Source organism: Heliangelus exortis, chromosome 2 (genome assembly GCF_036169615.1).
Source record: "Heliangelus exortis chromosome 2, bHelExo1.hap1, whole genome shotgun sequence".
Taxonomy (NCBI): domain Eukaryota; kingdom Metazoa; phylum Chordata; class Aves; order Apodiformes; family Trochilidae; genus Heliangelus; species Heliangelus exortis.
The window spans coordinates 36,301,990-36,318,510 of NC_092423.1; the positions used below are offsets into that span (position 1 = coordinate 36,301,990).

Consider the following 16,521-nt stretch of genomic DNA (forward strand, 5'->3'; position numbering starts at 1 on the left):
AACCAAGACTATTAAACGCACAAAGTTAGAAGGCAGAGGAATTTCATTGTGTCTGATGCATAACATTTATCATACAATCATTTATTTTTTCCTCGGTTTGGCGAAAACAAAGAATATATTGATCCTGAAATGAACAGACACAGCAGTCTGTATTGTTAGATCTTTATCTATTAAAAATGGAAAAACAGCACTTCAGCAAATTCTTTGGCCTCTGCTCATGATTACCCTATTTATTGATTGTTTGCCAAGAATGTATGCATCTTAAGAAAGCCAGGGTAAGAGCATTAAAAATATAATTTATTACGGCTTTTCAAGCAGAGTGCATTAATATTGTACAGTGAAGCAGTGGGGCTATATAAAAAGGACTTTCTGACGCCTGCAAACATATAAGTTCCATAAATTCCTAAATAGGAGATTTCAGCTGTCTCTGGTATTATGTGATATTTGCACAGCAAACTTTTAATGCCAGGACAGTTTTAGACAAGGATTCTACAGACTTCACTGCTCCTTATGGCAGACGTGCTGTTTACACAGACTCGTAAACCTTCAGCAAAAGCTCTAACACTGCCTTCAGGTTTAAATCATGCTGTATTTTTAGCAGCAGGCACTGACCAGTGCTCTCCCCTTTAATACTAGAAGGTTATGAAGTTGCTGCACTTGGAGGTCTTGCCAAGTGCTAGCAGGAGCGATCGGCCAGCTGAGATTATGCTCTCCTGTACAACATTTTTCACATTAACAGAAGGACACTAGTGACAGTTTGCTAAAAGATTGAGTGGCTTGATTTGTAGTCAGGTGGTACCTGTGTCACACTACTAGGATCCACCTCTAATAATCTATGCTGTACATCAAAATTTGGCCAGGAGGTTTTCCCCTGTTGTTTTAAAGTACCTGGTTTTCCAGGACATTGCAACTCGTGAGACTATGTACCTGGCAAAAAGTGTGCTGATATGCAGCGAGTACCTGTGCATTGCTAGTCTTGTGTCTGATCATAGCTTAATTTGTAGGAAATGATAAGGCAAAACAAATATGCTTTAGCTGGTTTTGAGTGTATCTGCACTGTTTGTTGAAATAAAGGTTTGTTTACATTTAATCTCCAGGTATTAATGGTGAAACTACTTAAGAATTTTGATCCCTCACTCTGAGTCAGATGGCAGTGGGTCAGACATCAATTGTGAGAGCCTGGAGGGGGGAGAGAAAACCCAACCAAACAAAAAACAAACAGAAAAAAGCCAAACCACCACCTTTTTGCAGATGAAGCGTTTGTGTGGTTTAGAAAGCTCTCCACAGCTTAATTAAATCCAGTGAAGAAATCACCAATTTGCATGTACTGTTTTTGCTTTGGTTTTCTCTCCCTTCCTGACCGGTTTCACCTAGATTTAAAAAAAAAAAAAAAAAAAAAAAGCAAAAAAAGAAAAAAAAACCCCAAAAACAAAAAACCCCCAACAACAACAACAAAAAAACCCCAAATGCTCCTTCCTGCACTACATAAATATTGGCAAGCTTTTAGGCTTGTCTTTCATGCTGAGCCTATTGGGCAAACTGGAGTGAGTTTGTAAGCTTTTCCAAGCGAGCCTGAAGGGGTTTGTTTGCCAGAGATTGACTCTCTGGTGAACAGATGTAGTTTAAACATACGTGCTTAAGAGGTATCTTTTTTTATCATGGTTTCTTGCTATACGTTAGAACACAAATCAACAGACGCAGTCTTAAAGCATTTATCTGTTGTCAAGAGAAAGTCTTCTTTTTAGACTACAGCGTGCCTGGTGCACCTTAGCAGGTTAGGAGGTTTCCATAAGTCTAGAGGGCAGTGGTTATAGAGGCATTAACATTGTAGGACTAATTGGAGTTCCTGGGTGCCCTGTTAAAATAACCCTTGTCATCATTTATGCTAAAGATGATACCCCTCTGGCAGGCTGCCATAAGACAGCTCTGTACATCTGCTTTTAACCCTTTTGCTTTCTGACATTAAGAGATCCCAACCTGTGCTGCTGGAGATGGGGGTCTAAAGCCACAGGTCTGAGGTCATTGTGTCATCCCTGCCCGTCTGGGGATCTGAGAGGGATTTTTGCAAAGTCTGGGAATCTGATTGCTGGGAGGGACTTTGTCCCTGAAACAGCTTTGGGTCATTTGTTACTTTTCTGTGTCTTGTCAAAACAGAGGGTTTCCTTACCAGAAAAGTCAAAAGGAAAGAGAAAAGGTTATCTGCTTACTATTTTGTGCCGTATAAGGAAGGTTTTGTTGTATGATGCTACAAAACTGGAAATTAGTAATTACTTTCAGGCATAACAAAATAGCAACGAATACGGGGAATGTGCAATGTGAAGTGCAGCAATGTAACAACAACAACAACAACACAAAAAAGCCTGAACCGCAGGTACACTTCTTAAAACAGCATTGAAATAATGATTTGTTTCTTAAAGCTGCGAGTGAAAGTAGTGCTCAAGTGCACTCGGTGAATGAAGCACGAATTAATGTTAACTTTTGCCTTGTTTCCTTGTGTATGCTTTTTGGAGCGAGTGTATAACATGCAAGGTGATTTGTTGTTGATATTGAAGGCAATTAAATATTTTTGGCAGGACTAAGAAAGTTTTAATGTTAACGAACAAAATTATGTAGCTGGGACTAAAATGGCTCACAGTGAAGACATCTGCAGTATGTATTTAGGTTCTCCTGCTGCCTGCTACTCACAACAAATCAGGCAGGACAGGGAGAATCAACTTCTCTTCACTCAACCTTGTTGTTTCTATAGAAGGTAATTCTTTAATCTGTATCCGATCAAGCAAGGTGAATTTGCATTTCTGCTTTTCAGAGAGATGTATGTTTTGTAGAACTTTCTTGTTTTTTGGGGGGGAGGGTGAGGGGAAAGTACTCAGGCAGTATGTTTATCAAATATTTGTGATGATTCTTGATGCCTCCTCTGCCTGTTCGTGCAGGTTTTATTTACATAACGCTGTATAGACCCACCTACTCTACTATAACTCAAGTTTAATACATTAAATGTATTTTTTTTTCCTAATAGGAAGTATGCTTCCAGTTTTCTGTGTAGTGGAACATTATGAAAATGCCATTGAGTATGATTCTAAGGAGGAGCATGCAGAATTTGTGTTGGTAAGAAAGGATATGCTTTTCAACCAACTGATTGAAATGGCATTGCTGTCACTTGGATATTCTCACAGCTCTGCTGCCCAAGCAAAAGGTAAATAAGATTATAAAATTGAACGATAAATTATGTTTGTTTGTGGGGTCTTAGAGGAGGGGCAGTATTTATTTCAGGAATGCAACGCAGGTTTTACTACTTCAACTTCTTGCAGATTTTTTTTTAATCTCCAGTGTATTTCTGTTTAGTTAGTGAATGTTTTGTTTATGAGGAATGTAGAGGTAGATTTTTTTATTTTTTTTTTATTTTTTTGTTTAAAGAAAAAAAAAATACTTCAACTGAATCATTAGTATGCTTATTGACCTTAATAATCTGCTCCACTGAGGATCCACAAGGAAGTGTAAAGCATATTTGAGCAGATGGACTGTTGAGAGTCAACTTGCATTTATGACTGAATACCCAGCTCTGTTTCTTTTATTTTATTCCTGATGGTTTTATAGACTGCAAAGTATTTTTTTTCTCAGTCCTTGCATTGCAAAATCCTTTCTAATTTAAGAGGAATGCTAACTATTTTGTCCTATTTAATTCAAGGGAACTTAGGAAAATACACTTCTCTACATATTAAGAAAATCTCTACTGTAAAGCATTTGTATAATTTAATAACATAGATAAAGCATATCCTTGGTGGTGTGTGGGTGGGGTTTTTTTTGCGGGGGGTGTTCTTTTGTTTTGCCAGATTGAAGAGGCTAGAAACAAAGGTGGTGGTCTTGTTAAAATCAGATATTTCTTTTGCCCCTAGGAATTAACAGGTAAATTACTTTTTTTTTTTTTCCCCCCCCAATTTTTCCTGTTCTTCTTGCCCACTTCCCCTCCCTTCAAAAATTAAAAATCCCGCAGGGCTCATCCAGGTCGGGAAGTGGAATCCAGTTCCACTCTCCTATGTGACAGATGCCCCTGATGCTACAGTAGCAGACATGCTGCAAGACGTGTATCATGTGGTCACACTGAAAATCCAGTTACACAGGTAAGTTGCATACCAGTTCTGGGACGTGGACTGTTACTTGTCTGCTCTTACTGTTAATACTGCTTCTATTTAATTCCCCCTGTGCTGTGTGCTCAAAGTACAAAGGCTAATCTAAATTCCTTTTTGGTTACTCTAATTCTTCTTTAACTTACAGTATACTATTGCAGAAAACTTTTATAGCTCTGATACATAGATTTTCTTTGGATATCTCATTAAAACTATATTGCATTTTAGTCAATTAAATGATGCATTACAAGAAGGCATTTTACATAAAGTTTACTTAAGAGAAAAATATTTTTGCATATCATGAACAGTACCATCTGTGTGCATTTCGTAAAAGAATGACTTGCTCACACTTAGTGTTGCTGTCTAGATTCTTAAATTTCATGGTAACAAAAAAGAAAAACCGCTTAATATATTAACGCTTTTCATGATCAGTCGTGAGAAAGCATTACACCTTAAATTGTTTTACCAAGCGCATCAGAGCAGGAAGGTAGAAGTAACATGAAAAAATAGTCGCCACATGCAGCTGATGTATAATTCATGCATCAATACAGCAGATGTGTTGTATAAAGTAATTAACTAATCGGAACAATCAGGAGACCGAGAGCAATCTCCAGATGCATCTGCTTGATGCGCAAAATGAAATCTGTCTGTCTTAAAGGAATGTTCTGCAGCAGGATGCAATCTTGTAATAATCCCTTTTCTAATCTGTGTTTCAAATAGTTGCCCTAAACTAGAAGACTTGCCTCCTGAACAATGGTCTCACACAACAGTAAGAAATGCTCTGAAGGACTTACTGAAGGATATGAACCAGAGTTCATTGGCCAAGGAATGTCCCCTTTCACAGGTACTTAGCATAACATGTAATAAATAATAAAGCACTATAGGCAACGCTGATGTGAGATTTGAGATTTCTACAGACTGTAGCAAGTAGTACCCGTTGAGTGAATCTGCCAAAAATGCAAATTCATTTGACCACTTCATGATCTTTATAAATATGCCTGATTCATTTTGAACGTAGTCTTACAACGTTTCCCATGGGGAGTCGTGAAAGGTTGTTTACACCACACGAAAACTGTCTCGCAGCAAACTGGATTTTAACTGGTTTTTGTCTTCAGTTTTTGAGCTGCTTTGATGCAACTACTTTTTTCAAGCACATGTGTTCAAGATGTTAAAAGGCTCTTTACTTACTGCTGTCAAAAGTACCATTGAATCTGAATGCTTGTTAGATAACCTACAGTAGTTTTAAATGCTAATTCATAAAATGAGACAGTCTTTGGCATGCTATATGAGAAGGGAATAAAGAATAAAGCTCTTTGGATGATGTGTTGTTGTTGCAAACAACCAAAGGAAAATCAGTCAGTTATTAGTTCTAATCAAAATATACCTAAACAAAAATGAAACCTCAATTTATGCATTACTAAATATTGAACTGGTGCCTTTCTCAAGGCTTAGAAGCATTGTTCTTTTTTGCCATTCTTTTTGTCTTTCTTTTGTCAAATTACGTGAAGGTGCAACTTGTTTTTGAATGCAGCACAGAGTCCAATGATGCTGTGGTAGGAACGTCATCTTTATTTTTACCTTTTAAATTTGAAAATATGTTGTGGTGCAGTGGAGACAAATTCAGTGTATGAATAAATGATGCTGGCTGTGCTAGGGAGGAGAAAAAAGGAAATCAAGGAAGTAAAGGTATTTTTATGGGGATTTTATTTCTCTTGCTCAGAATATTGGAGTCTTTGTCTCTGAAAGACTTCAGTTAATCTATAGAGGACTACTCTCTTTCTCTGTATGTCTTTCCAGCGGATATATTAGCAGACTGTTTTCCCATCACTTTCTTTCCCCTATGGTTAGATTCTTTTCAGTGATGTGGCTCCAATATAGGAAGTTTTGAAGTGGAAATAATCAAAATTATCTTCACTGGTTGCAAACCATTCCAGTAATATGTCTGTAAAGTTATCTTATAAGTACCTACTGTAAAAGCACGTGAGTGAGCTTTTGCACTGCTGGCTTATAGAGGCCGCAGATAATTGGGGATTTTTCTCCATTTTAATCTAATCGTGCTAGTTTTTACTTGGTACTCATGGAGAGCAAATACATTCTACTGGGATGGAATATTTTGTTTTATTTGGATGTTACATTTTACATAGCAGCTTATGTGTATATGTAGATGATGCAATGGTAAAGCAGGAAAGATGTTTTGAAAAGGAATACTTCACTAGGGACACTGCCACAGTACTATAGACAATTCAGTAAATACACTCTTTCAGAAAGTTATTTTTTTTTTAAACTATAATGAATTTTTATGTACCAGTTTTAATGAACAAAGAACATCATGCCTAATAACAGCTCTTGAGATGACCAATGCCTCAGATTACAGATTTGGGATTACAGAACTCTGATTTGGGATTGTTCATTTACTGTTCTGCTCTTTATTTTAAAGGAATATACTTGCAGCTGTGAGCTTCTTGTTGTTAAAAGCATGCTTGTTACTGCTGCCATCTCTATCTTCACCTGTACTTCGGTAGTTGGGCTGCAAGAATTTAAACTTCTGCTTTTCTTTTGAGACCAGATCACATAAATTTAGAATACATTTATTTATTCTTAACTCTTGGAAAATCAAGCTGTTACAGGGGTATATCAAGAGCCCATCAGTTAGTTTGCATGTTTCCATTTCCCTCCAGGAGCTTGAGGGAGGACACGTTGATCTGACGGTGTCCTTTTCACATGAATAAATTGATCTGAATGCTTCCCATATTTGCCTAATAACTCATCACATATTGCTCCTATGGAAAGGACAGTGATTTAAGAGAGTCTGCATTTTATTAACACAGCAAAGTCAGGGAATTGCCCCACAGCAGCGAGCTGCTGCAGCAGAGGTGAAAAGTAAGAGCAAGGCAGAGTTTGGGAGGCAAATTTTCCTGAGAGGGTCTATCAAAAGGCCAGCATGGGAAATTCTTCTGAGAGCAGAGGAGTTGTCTCTCCTGTTATGTACTTCCACAGGCAGAGGTAATGCCATATGAAGTGCTTCATCACAAATGCAAACTAATGCAGTGACACTGTACCATAACTTATTAACAATGTTATGGATATAATTTATTAACCACAGAAAAATGACTCAAAGTGGAAACGAGAGTAGATATCATTTTCTGTCACTGTCATTAGCAGCACTCTATTTTGTGTAGGTACGGAAGGGTTTGTTGTAAAGTATTTAAGTTGCTGTGCTCAATGCGTGGCATTTCTGAAGTCCCATCTAAGCATGGAAAACTGAGAATCCTCATTCTCACTTAGAATTTACTATATTTCTTCATTAATCTTGCATTTCATGTATTTAAAAATTGCTCATATTTATTCAGAATGCTGATATCCTATGTACTGAAAGAAAACCCTTAGCAGATTATTTTTATAGCACGGATACATTTAATCATTTAATAGCTTGAAAATATGTGAGCGAACAAACTTTGAGATCAAGTTTGTCTTTATAACTATAGAGTCTTGAAAACTTAACAGCATTATCTACTTGATTGGGTTTTCTTTATTTTTTTTTTCCTTTTTTTTCTTTTTTTTTCTTCCCTATTTATTTCTTGTCCAGCTAAAACCTTTGGGTGTTATAGGTACGCTCTCTTCTTGCCCTTCTCTGAGGACTCTTGGTCTCATTAGGAGAGTGCTCAGGGTAGACCAGCACAAATGCATGGCCCTGACTTGCCATGGAATTGCAAGCATACATCCAGAGATTTAGTTTCAAATTTTTGGTATCAAGCTGGCAAGGTAAAAGGACAGTGCAAGTTTTGCATGGAAAAGCCAAGCCTGTTCTGAATTATGCGCTGCAGTATGCATTTTCATGCTTTACCTTGGGCTTGCAGATTTTATGGCTAGAGACTAGCAGCGTGCGAAGATGCTGCCTTGCAGACTCCTTGTGTTTGATACGCATGGCTTGCTTCATTTCTACCTCCTCTCCAAACATCTTTTGATGGGGAAGGCAACTTGGAATTTAATCTAGGGCTCAATTTTGGGCTGTGTTGTGCATTCCATTAAATTGGTGCACCTTGTGAGTGGCCTAGATCTCATTTCCCTGCTGTTTTGGCTCTTCAGTCTCCAAAGGGTTGTAAAGAAATTGTTCTACCATCAATTCTTATTTCCAACTCCTTGCACAGAAGCTCTACTCTACCTCAGTCTGTTGGGAGCTGCTCTAAAGTGATCATGCAGGCAGGGCTGTTCCGTTCATTTACTTAATGTTAGTTCTCCCATTTCTCTGCTCATCCTTAGTCCTAGCTTCCTTTTAGCAGTTTTGCTTTGTTTTGATTATAATGCAGAAGTCTTATTAGTTTCACAGTTAAAATAACTGAACTACTACAGACCATATTTACAGTGATATTAATAAAGGGTGTTTTTCTGATGTGTTTTTCTCGATTGAATTATGGTCTCTTACTCTCTGTGTACATGTATGTAGTTGGATAAGCTTTTATGAGGGAGAGGAGAGCAACCTGGGCCTAAGAAAAGTCTGAAAATAAAAGTCTTTTGATAATTCTAGAACAAACTCACTGTGTGCTTTTGAGCATTTAGATGTTCTCCTCATCTTGAGTTCCTCTAACCTTTTCCATGAAAGGAAGATAACAATCAACTACCAAACTAGAAGATTGTAGAGATTAATTAGAATCTGAGTGCTGCTTTGAAAATATGGCAGTGATCAAATGACATTGAGTTTTCTACTGCTATTATCTCAGCTGATTTTTTTTTTCCTACAAAAAAGATTTTCCAAATGATTGTTATTAGTATTTGCAAAAAAGCTCTGCAAAAGCAGTTCAGAAGCAAAGTATTTTTTCCCCCATAATATCATGAAATGTAAAGGTCATTTTTTTGTTTGTCTGTGTGTGTGGGGGTTTTGTTTGTTTCTTGTTTGTTTTGTTTTGTTTTTGGGGGAGTGTGTTTAAATTTCCTTTGCTCATCTTTTGAAACTGCTTGTATCTAGCCTGATTTTCAGGCCAACCACTAGTGAACTACAGATGAGAAATTCCAGACCTGATGTATAGTTAGTAGAATCTCAAATCTTGTGGTTTATTATTTTGTTAAATATTTTGTAGAGGACATGTAATATTTCCATAGAATCTATTCAGAAGCTGGGATACTTAGGGACATAGTCTTGTACAGATGTTGCGTTACTATTTTAATTTTTTCTGAAGGTACTTATTTGTGCTGCCCCTTCCATGTCCCTGTGCTTTTAATATGTTTTTTATATGTTTTAATATTTTAATAAATTTTTAAAGTGTTTTAAATATGTTTTGCATAGCTTTGCTCTTGGTGATGAGGGAATGGCGTTTTTTTAGTTATAGGGATATACGCTTGCATTCCATGGAAAGAAATACACAGAACAAGTGTTGGTATGATACGGAATTCTGAGTAGTTTTACACTTGTGATAAATACAGGGAATGATTACTATAGGGAATGACTGCTTGCACATGACATGGGCACGATATAGATCATATATTTCCTTTTTTCTTCAAATATCCTGCCCTAAATTTGCATGTTTCTTTATGCAGATATTGTTCAGGCTTTATGTGATATGGCAGAAATGCCAAACAGAGATCTTGCTTGGAACATCAGTGTTTCTCAGTTACCTGATCTAAAGGCACCTGGCCATCAAAGTAAATAAGCAGCATAATAGAAATATTTCAGCATTTCCTCTCTGTTGTTCTGACCACCCACCCCCCAGCCAGCCCCCTCTCCAAAATCCCAACCAAAAAAAGTTGCATTTGCTAAAATTAAAATTTCCAGACTTATAAATAACTAAGGAATGAGCTATTAAGAGGTGCCAAAATGCATATGTTTTATGAGCAATTTTAAATTCATGCTTTACAAAATTGAAAGGTGTTTTTTTTTCCTTCCCTTTTCAATTTTACCTGCCTAGACCTGAGATAAAGTGCTTGGATTTATTTGTTGCTTGTGATTCTCTTCTCTCCTCTTCCTTCTCCTCCCCTTGCCCAATAATTAATAACCTGAGTAAGGAATGCAGCTCATTTTTCTACTTTAGAAGTTATTATACTTTAGATTTTAAAGATGACATTAATTATTTTGGGGAAGTAAATCCTTGAGGGCTTGGGCTCAGGTTTTGGCAGGCAGAGCCTTTCAACCCACCCCTCAGTTGCTCAAGAGCATTCACTCGGATGTGTCTGTGAGCCTATGTGGTATCTGGATTTTTAAAACACTTTCAATTAACTATTAAAATTTGTGCCTCTGATTTTTAGTTATCCATATAGAACGAGCAGTACAGAGCTGCATATTCATGGGTTCAGGAGGATAAAGTAGACATGTAGGTAGAGCCGTGTGTCTGTGTGGACATTTGTAGGGTACTCAACCTTTCAATTGCATGATCCTTTGGTCAGTGATTTATTTTCTTTAGATGCATCTAAGCACTCTTGCTGTTCAAGTTATGTCAGTCTACAGCTGTTTTATATGAGCAGCGCTCTATAGAAGGAGAAAATTAATTTCCAGCCTAAGAAATTCTGTGACTCTGTGATGAATTAACTATGATGAGGCCAGAGTCTCTTTCTAAAACAGTTAAGGGAACTGGACTTACCATGGGAAGGTGGAGGGAAGACATACCTTGTTTCTTAAATAAACAGCTTCTGACTTAAGAGGACTCTGTAAGGTGTCAGCGTGTCCCTTAGTGTCTGCGCTGTCATGAGGTCTTGGGTTTCTGCTTCTAAAAAAGTAGGCAGGAGTCCAATAGAGGGATGGCATTAGTGTTGATCATATTTATTTATTTTTACCTCCCTAAATTCATTTGTCTGGAGATATAAGCAGCCATCTTCCGCCAGGCTTTCCTGTGAGCAAAGTACAAGAATCTTGCTTTTGAATGGAATTACATTTTTTGGGCCCATCCTCCCACTTCATGTGCTAATCTCTTGGGTTTGCAATTTTGAGAACAGTGTTGTGTGAATGATTATCTGGATCATATGGGTATCAGGTTTTAGGGAAGTGACAGAAGAAAAAAGGAACACCACACGTTTTCTTCTGATTTTCCCTCTAAAATGTGTATGCGGTGTAGAACTGAGACCTATCTGACTTCTGTTTTCACTCAGTGGTCCTGAGAATGGTATAGTATAGCTATCATTTAAAATATTTGCGGTGGTGGTGTTCTTTTTATTTATATATATATGTATACATACATATATATATATAGACACGCATGCTTTTGCTTTTTGCATTTAGTGGTGAAGAGGCAGTCAAGTAATGCAGTGCTACAAAATTTGTATTCATTCATTCATGTTTCTCACATACTTCTTAACGCAGTCATGGCCGAGTGAGAACCCTGATTATTTTCTTCCATAACTTTATTAGAGGGTTAACAAGACACGCCTCCAGTTTTCTTTAAGCAAGATTGCAAATAAGTCTTTTTTTTTTTTTTTTTTTTTTGTTCTTATTGGCAAATTGTTGGCTGTAGAGTACTGCACCAAGTATAAACAACACGAGAGATCCTTTAGCATAACATGAGAGAGCCTTTAGTCGCTTTGCTCCCTAGCTTTGGAACTCATTGCCAATTGAAGTAAGGAAAGCTCTGGCTGTTGGGACTTTTAAATCTAGACTTAAAAGTTATTTGTTCTGTTTAGCATTTTTTAAATGATTCTATTAGGAATTGTATGTGCTTCAGTTTTAATTTTAACTCATAATGATTGTAAAGCACCCTGGGATGCTTGCATGAAGGGCGCTACAGAAACCCAAGATTGTATTGTACTGGGTTGTAATGTATTGTATTATTACATGGTGCTGGAGTTGGACCACGGACAATTCATATAGAAAGCATTTGAGTACTTAGCTAAAGATAAGGAGTGTGGGTGTGGGGGTGCTGTCTCTTCTTGCTTCTTTTTCCCCTTTTCTGTCAGTTATTTTATTAAACTAAATTAACATGGCAGTTATTCCCTAAGAAATGCCAGCATAATTTACTGCTGCAAAGGGGCTCAAAATGTAAACCAGATGATAAACTAAAAATAAAAAAGTCCACATTAAGATTTAATTGCACTTCCCTTTCTATATTACGTTCTTATGTAAAATACATTACAAAACAGTACTTTCCTTATCACTTCCTTCATTTTTAACTGAATTTCATTAACAATAAAGAAATATATTGTCTCTGTTTCAGAAATGTCACTTGACAGTTAATCCCTTAACTTGACGTACATGTCTTTAAGATTTTTTTTTTTTTTTTTTTTTTTTTTATAAGGAACATGATAGCACTGACTAGAGCCAAGTATTGCACAACCATGTGATTTGCAAGTTTCCCAGCTCGCAGCTTTGCCAGTGCAGGTCAATTCACACCTGCCACACTTATGCCATTCTGGTCCTCATGTTGCTTTTCTTTGGTGATTGTCAGAGGTAGGGAGAGTTGTGCGTGCGGCTCCTTCCTTCCCCCCGCTCCCCTCCCCGCTCCAAATGTGTGGTAAACCTTGTGCATTGGAAGTGTCTGCTCAGGAATTAAATGGAGTTTAATTTCTGTCCATTAGGAAGCTGCTATCCACATTGCCAATTAAGCCTTCTATTTAAAGGGCGAGGAGATACGTATGTCTACATCTTAATCACTGCTGCAACTGGTTTGCAGAGACCTTCCCTGACTGGTTCAGTTATTACTAGCAGTGGTGGGAGGCACAGAGATCAGAGCAGTTATAAAACCTACCCAAAAGCTGAGCAAATTCTGTAGGTGCTGCAGCGTCACTGTCAGCAGATTTAAAGCTGAGGTATGTCTGCGTTAGGGGAAGCAGACAGGGTCCCCTGCAGGGATGTAGGCATAAAGATGCGTCTGGAGAGAATTACTTGAATTGGTAATCTTTTACCTGACAGGAATGAAAGCAAAGCAGGACCCACTTATTGAGAGGCAGTGCTAAGAGACCAGCACCTCTCACCCTGTCAGACCAGACTCCTTGCAGGTCTTGGCTCTAATCATAACTTAGAAGACATGTGTTTCTTAAACAGACCCTAAGCAAAACCCTCAAAGCTTGCTACCTTTCCACATTTTTTCCTTCTTTTTAATTAATAATTATGCTCTTCCTTTTTATTTCCAAGAAACATGGTAGGAAAAACCTAAGGCAAGGGTGAGTGAGCTTTGTCTCTCTTTCCTTGGACACTTCTTTAAGAACAGCACAAATAGTATCAGATTCCCCTGATGCCTTGCAGCAATGATCAGAGGACAGGTTTTTCAGGACAGCAGCAGCCTCAGACCTGCCTCACTCCAAGCCATGGAATAAACTACTCAAGAGGGAAAACGTCTGTTCCCCAGGGGCAGGAGCACATGAAAGGTACTCCTTATATACACCTGTCTCTTAATTATTCTTATTTTATTATTTAAGTACTAAGATTTCCTACAGTGGGAGTTGCATTTCTTTTGTAAGCTTGTGCCAGAAAAGCAGGGATATTGCTCTAAAGCATAACCTGTGCTTGACTATGCCACCTTTCTAAAAGATCTGATACTTTTTAGTAAACTGTCATGGAGGAGAAGGATGAGTTTTGTGATGATGAAAAACTGAGGCACATGCAGAAGACATTAGGGTAAATGGCCTTTCTAGAGACTGAGAGATTTCAGGTCTCTAAGTTTCTCAGGTGTGCTTGTATTTAAATTAGCGTATCTGGGCTCTCTCAGAATTGGAAGGTTTGTTTTTTTTAAGAAACAAAATATTTGCATGCATACATATATATATATATATATATATATATATATATATATAAATATACGTACATATATATGTCATAATATAATCCCACTAAAATATACTCACCAGCTAGTGTGTCCCCAAGCTCTTAAAGCTGTGCTCCCTGTTCTGCACTTTTTGTAAGGAGGGGCTTTGTGAGCTAAAGCTAATCTAGTGACTTTTTATTTATTTTAATATGAGGGTTAACCAAGAACAATTTTTGAGTAAGTAGACCCTCAAAGCACATGTGCATATTCCTCATGGAAATCTCGCTGGAACATTTCTCTTTTGAGATAACTCCATCGGGTTTTGCATCTTTTTATGAATTCTTCAGTCTGTACTTTTCACAAACTCTTGTCAGTGCAGGGCAGCAGCACAGCAGAGAAACTGGTACCTTGTCTCAAATAACTGCTTAAAGCTCCACCTTTATGTGATTTTACTTTGCAGAAGTTAAGAATCCAAGAAGTTAAGAAAGCAAATTTCATGCTTTCTTCTGGCAAAATGACATATTTTTCTTCAGTCAGAAAGAAGTTTGTTGATGTGCGTGTTTTAGCAGCATAAATATCCTGATAGAATTTGGGTCTATATGATCAAGAGTAATCAGAAGTACAGGTGGCTCATAAAGAGGCACATAGCCTGAAACAATAAATCTGACAACAATTTAAACAAAGGATAGGGAGAGGATGTTATATTTGGCACTAGACTGGTATTTAAGCAAGAAATCAGAGGCATGAGAGATGTACTGTCTAGGAGTGAAAATCAATGAAGTTCAAACTAAAAGCCAGCCATATATTGTAAAAACAACAACAACAAAACTATCTAGTGGAAGAAATTACCATGGGATGTGGTGAAAGATTCAGCACAAGAAGTCTTCAGATCAATATCAGATGTTTGCCCTAGCCCAGCCACAGGTAACTTGGCTGAATTCAGAAATTGCTAGGTGAACTTCTAGGGTCTCTTTTTATGTGGAGTCCAAATAGATGCTCAAAATGGTCCTGTTTGGTTTAAAAATCTGCAAAAAAACCTCGTGTATGAAATGAGATCAAAGAAAGGGTTTATCCTAAACACCAAAAGAAATTCAGCAAGGCAACTGTTAGTGCTACTGAGTCTGATGACTTCTTGTCTGGACATTGTGCCTTAGGGCTCAACTTCATGCCAGACATCTGATGCTTTGCTTTAGCAGAACAGTGGAATCTGAGAAGAGACTTGCTGAAAATCATGTCTATTTCCCAGCAAGGAAATCTTCCTTATAGTGGATAATGCTAAGCAATTTTGAAGAGCCTTTTACAAAAAACAGAGTGGAAAAAAACCATTGTGGTTGGTTGAAGATGGAGCAATCACCAATGTCACTATCAGGAGAGTGTATATACTTGATTTTTGTTGAAAAGTTTAATGTTCCCAAAGCTGCATTTAATGCATTAATACATCTAAAATATCCCCTATGACACAGAGCATTTGCATCAGGATAGCATTTGGAAGTGTGTGCATTATGAAACAAGTCAGAAGTATTCTGACCTGGCTGCTACCGAGTGACTGGAAATAAAAGCAATCCACCTTAGAGAAAGGTTGAAGGTGTCTTTTACTCCAGATATCTTTGAGGCCCCACCTATTCCAGCCTTCATTCCTGTACAAGAAATGCTGGTTTGCCCTGTCTACATCTGTTGCTCACGATCTGGATTGTCCTCCTGGGCTCCAGCTTCCTCTAATATTGCTCCTTGTGTCCCGAGAAGAAGAGGTGAGCGTAGGCATGCGAGCTTCATGTTGTGCTTTTGCCCAGGCTAGGAGCAAGCAGCAACCTGGAGAGGGGCTGAGGAACCTGTCTCTGTGTTACAACAGTGGGAGAGATGGAGCTCACCCTGGAAGAGCTCAGCTCAGTTTTACTTCATCCAGCAGAAATGAAGTGGGAGGTGTCCCTGCCCGTGCAGGAGGGTTGGAACTAATCTTTAAGGTCCCTTCCAATCCAAACCATTCTACAATTTTATGAAATTCTGCCTGTGTGCCCCAAGATGGCTTTGTGATATCAGGGCACTGAAGTGTAAGCAATGAGAAGGGCCCTTGAAAATGTACGTTCCCAGTTCAAGCTACCAGCAGTTTAAAATGAATCTGTTTACTTTGTAACAGCTTTTTCAAGCAGATTCCTGGCTGAAATGGATAATTCCTTACCTATGGACTTTGATTCCGTAGCTCTTCTGCCAAAGGCACAGACAGAATGCAAATCTCTAATTCAACCCTCAAAATGTTGACCAATTTCATTCCATGAAGTAAACCAAGAGTTAACTTAGTAATAATGATTATTTTATATTTTAACCAGGTTCATTTTAGAAAAGGTTTAGCCAGGACTTCTACTACTAAGTACCTGCCATTTTACAAATAGTGTGTGGTAGAAGTCAGGATTGTTAAAAAGATTCATTTTGGATTTCTAATGATGAAGACAAAAATGTCTTGCGTCTCCTTATAGGCTGATGTGACTTCCTTTTTCTTCAAGACTAAGCCACCATGCTGTAAAGCTTGTAAAGCAGTTAAGAAGTTCTTCAAAACTGAATTAACATTTCCCATCTACCTATCTTTCTCGCTTTTAACCTTTGTAGATATAAGACTAATATCTTGGGAAGCCGCTTTTTATTTGAGCTTTATTTATATCTGTCAGTGGGAGATGCTCAGAAAACATTGGGAGAATGCTTCTCTGTCATGCATCAATTGGGAATTTACATTACAAAATGGTAAA

At 37.8% G+C, this 16,521-nt stretch overlaps 1 protein-coding gene across 11 annotated transcripts in view; it reads left to right on the plus strand.

Annotated features, from left to right (window-relative positions):
• SATB1 (SATB homeobox 1) overlaps positions 1–16,521 on the plus strand; it is a 93,280-nt gene that overhangs the window by 23,254 nt on the left and 53,505 nt on the right. For all 11 annotated transcript variants that reach the window (XM_071735540.1, XM_071735542.1, XM_071735545.1 and 8 more), the window contains 3 exons: positions 3,017–3,193; positions 3,992–4,118; positions 4,845–4,968. In XM_071735540.1, the coding sequence (XP_071591641.1) occupies positions 3,017–3,193; positions 3,992–4,118; positions 4,845–4,968 (428 nt within the window). The remainder of the gene's footprint in view (positions 1–3,016; positions 3,194–3,991; positions 4,119–4,844; positions 4,969–16,521) is intronic.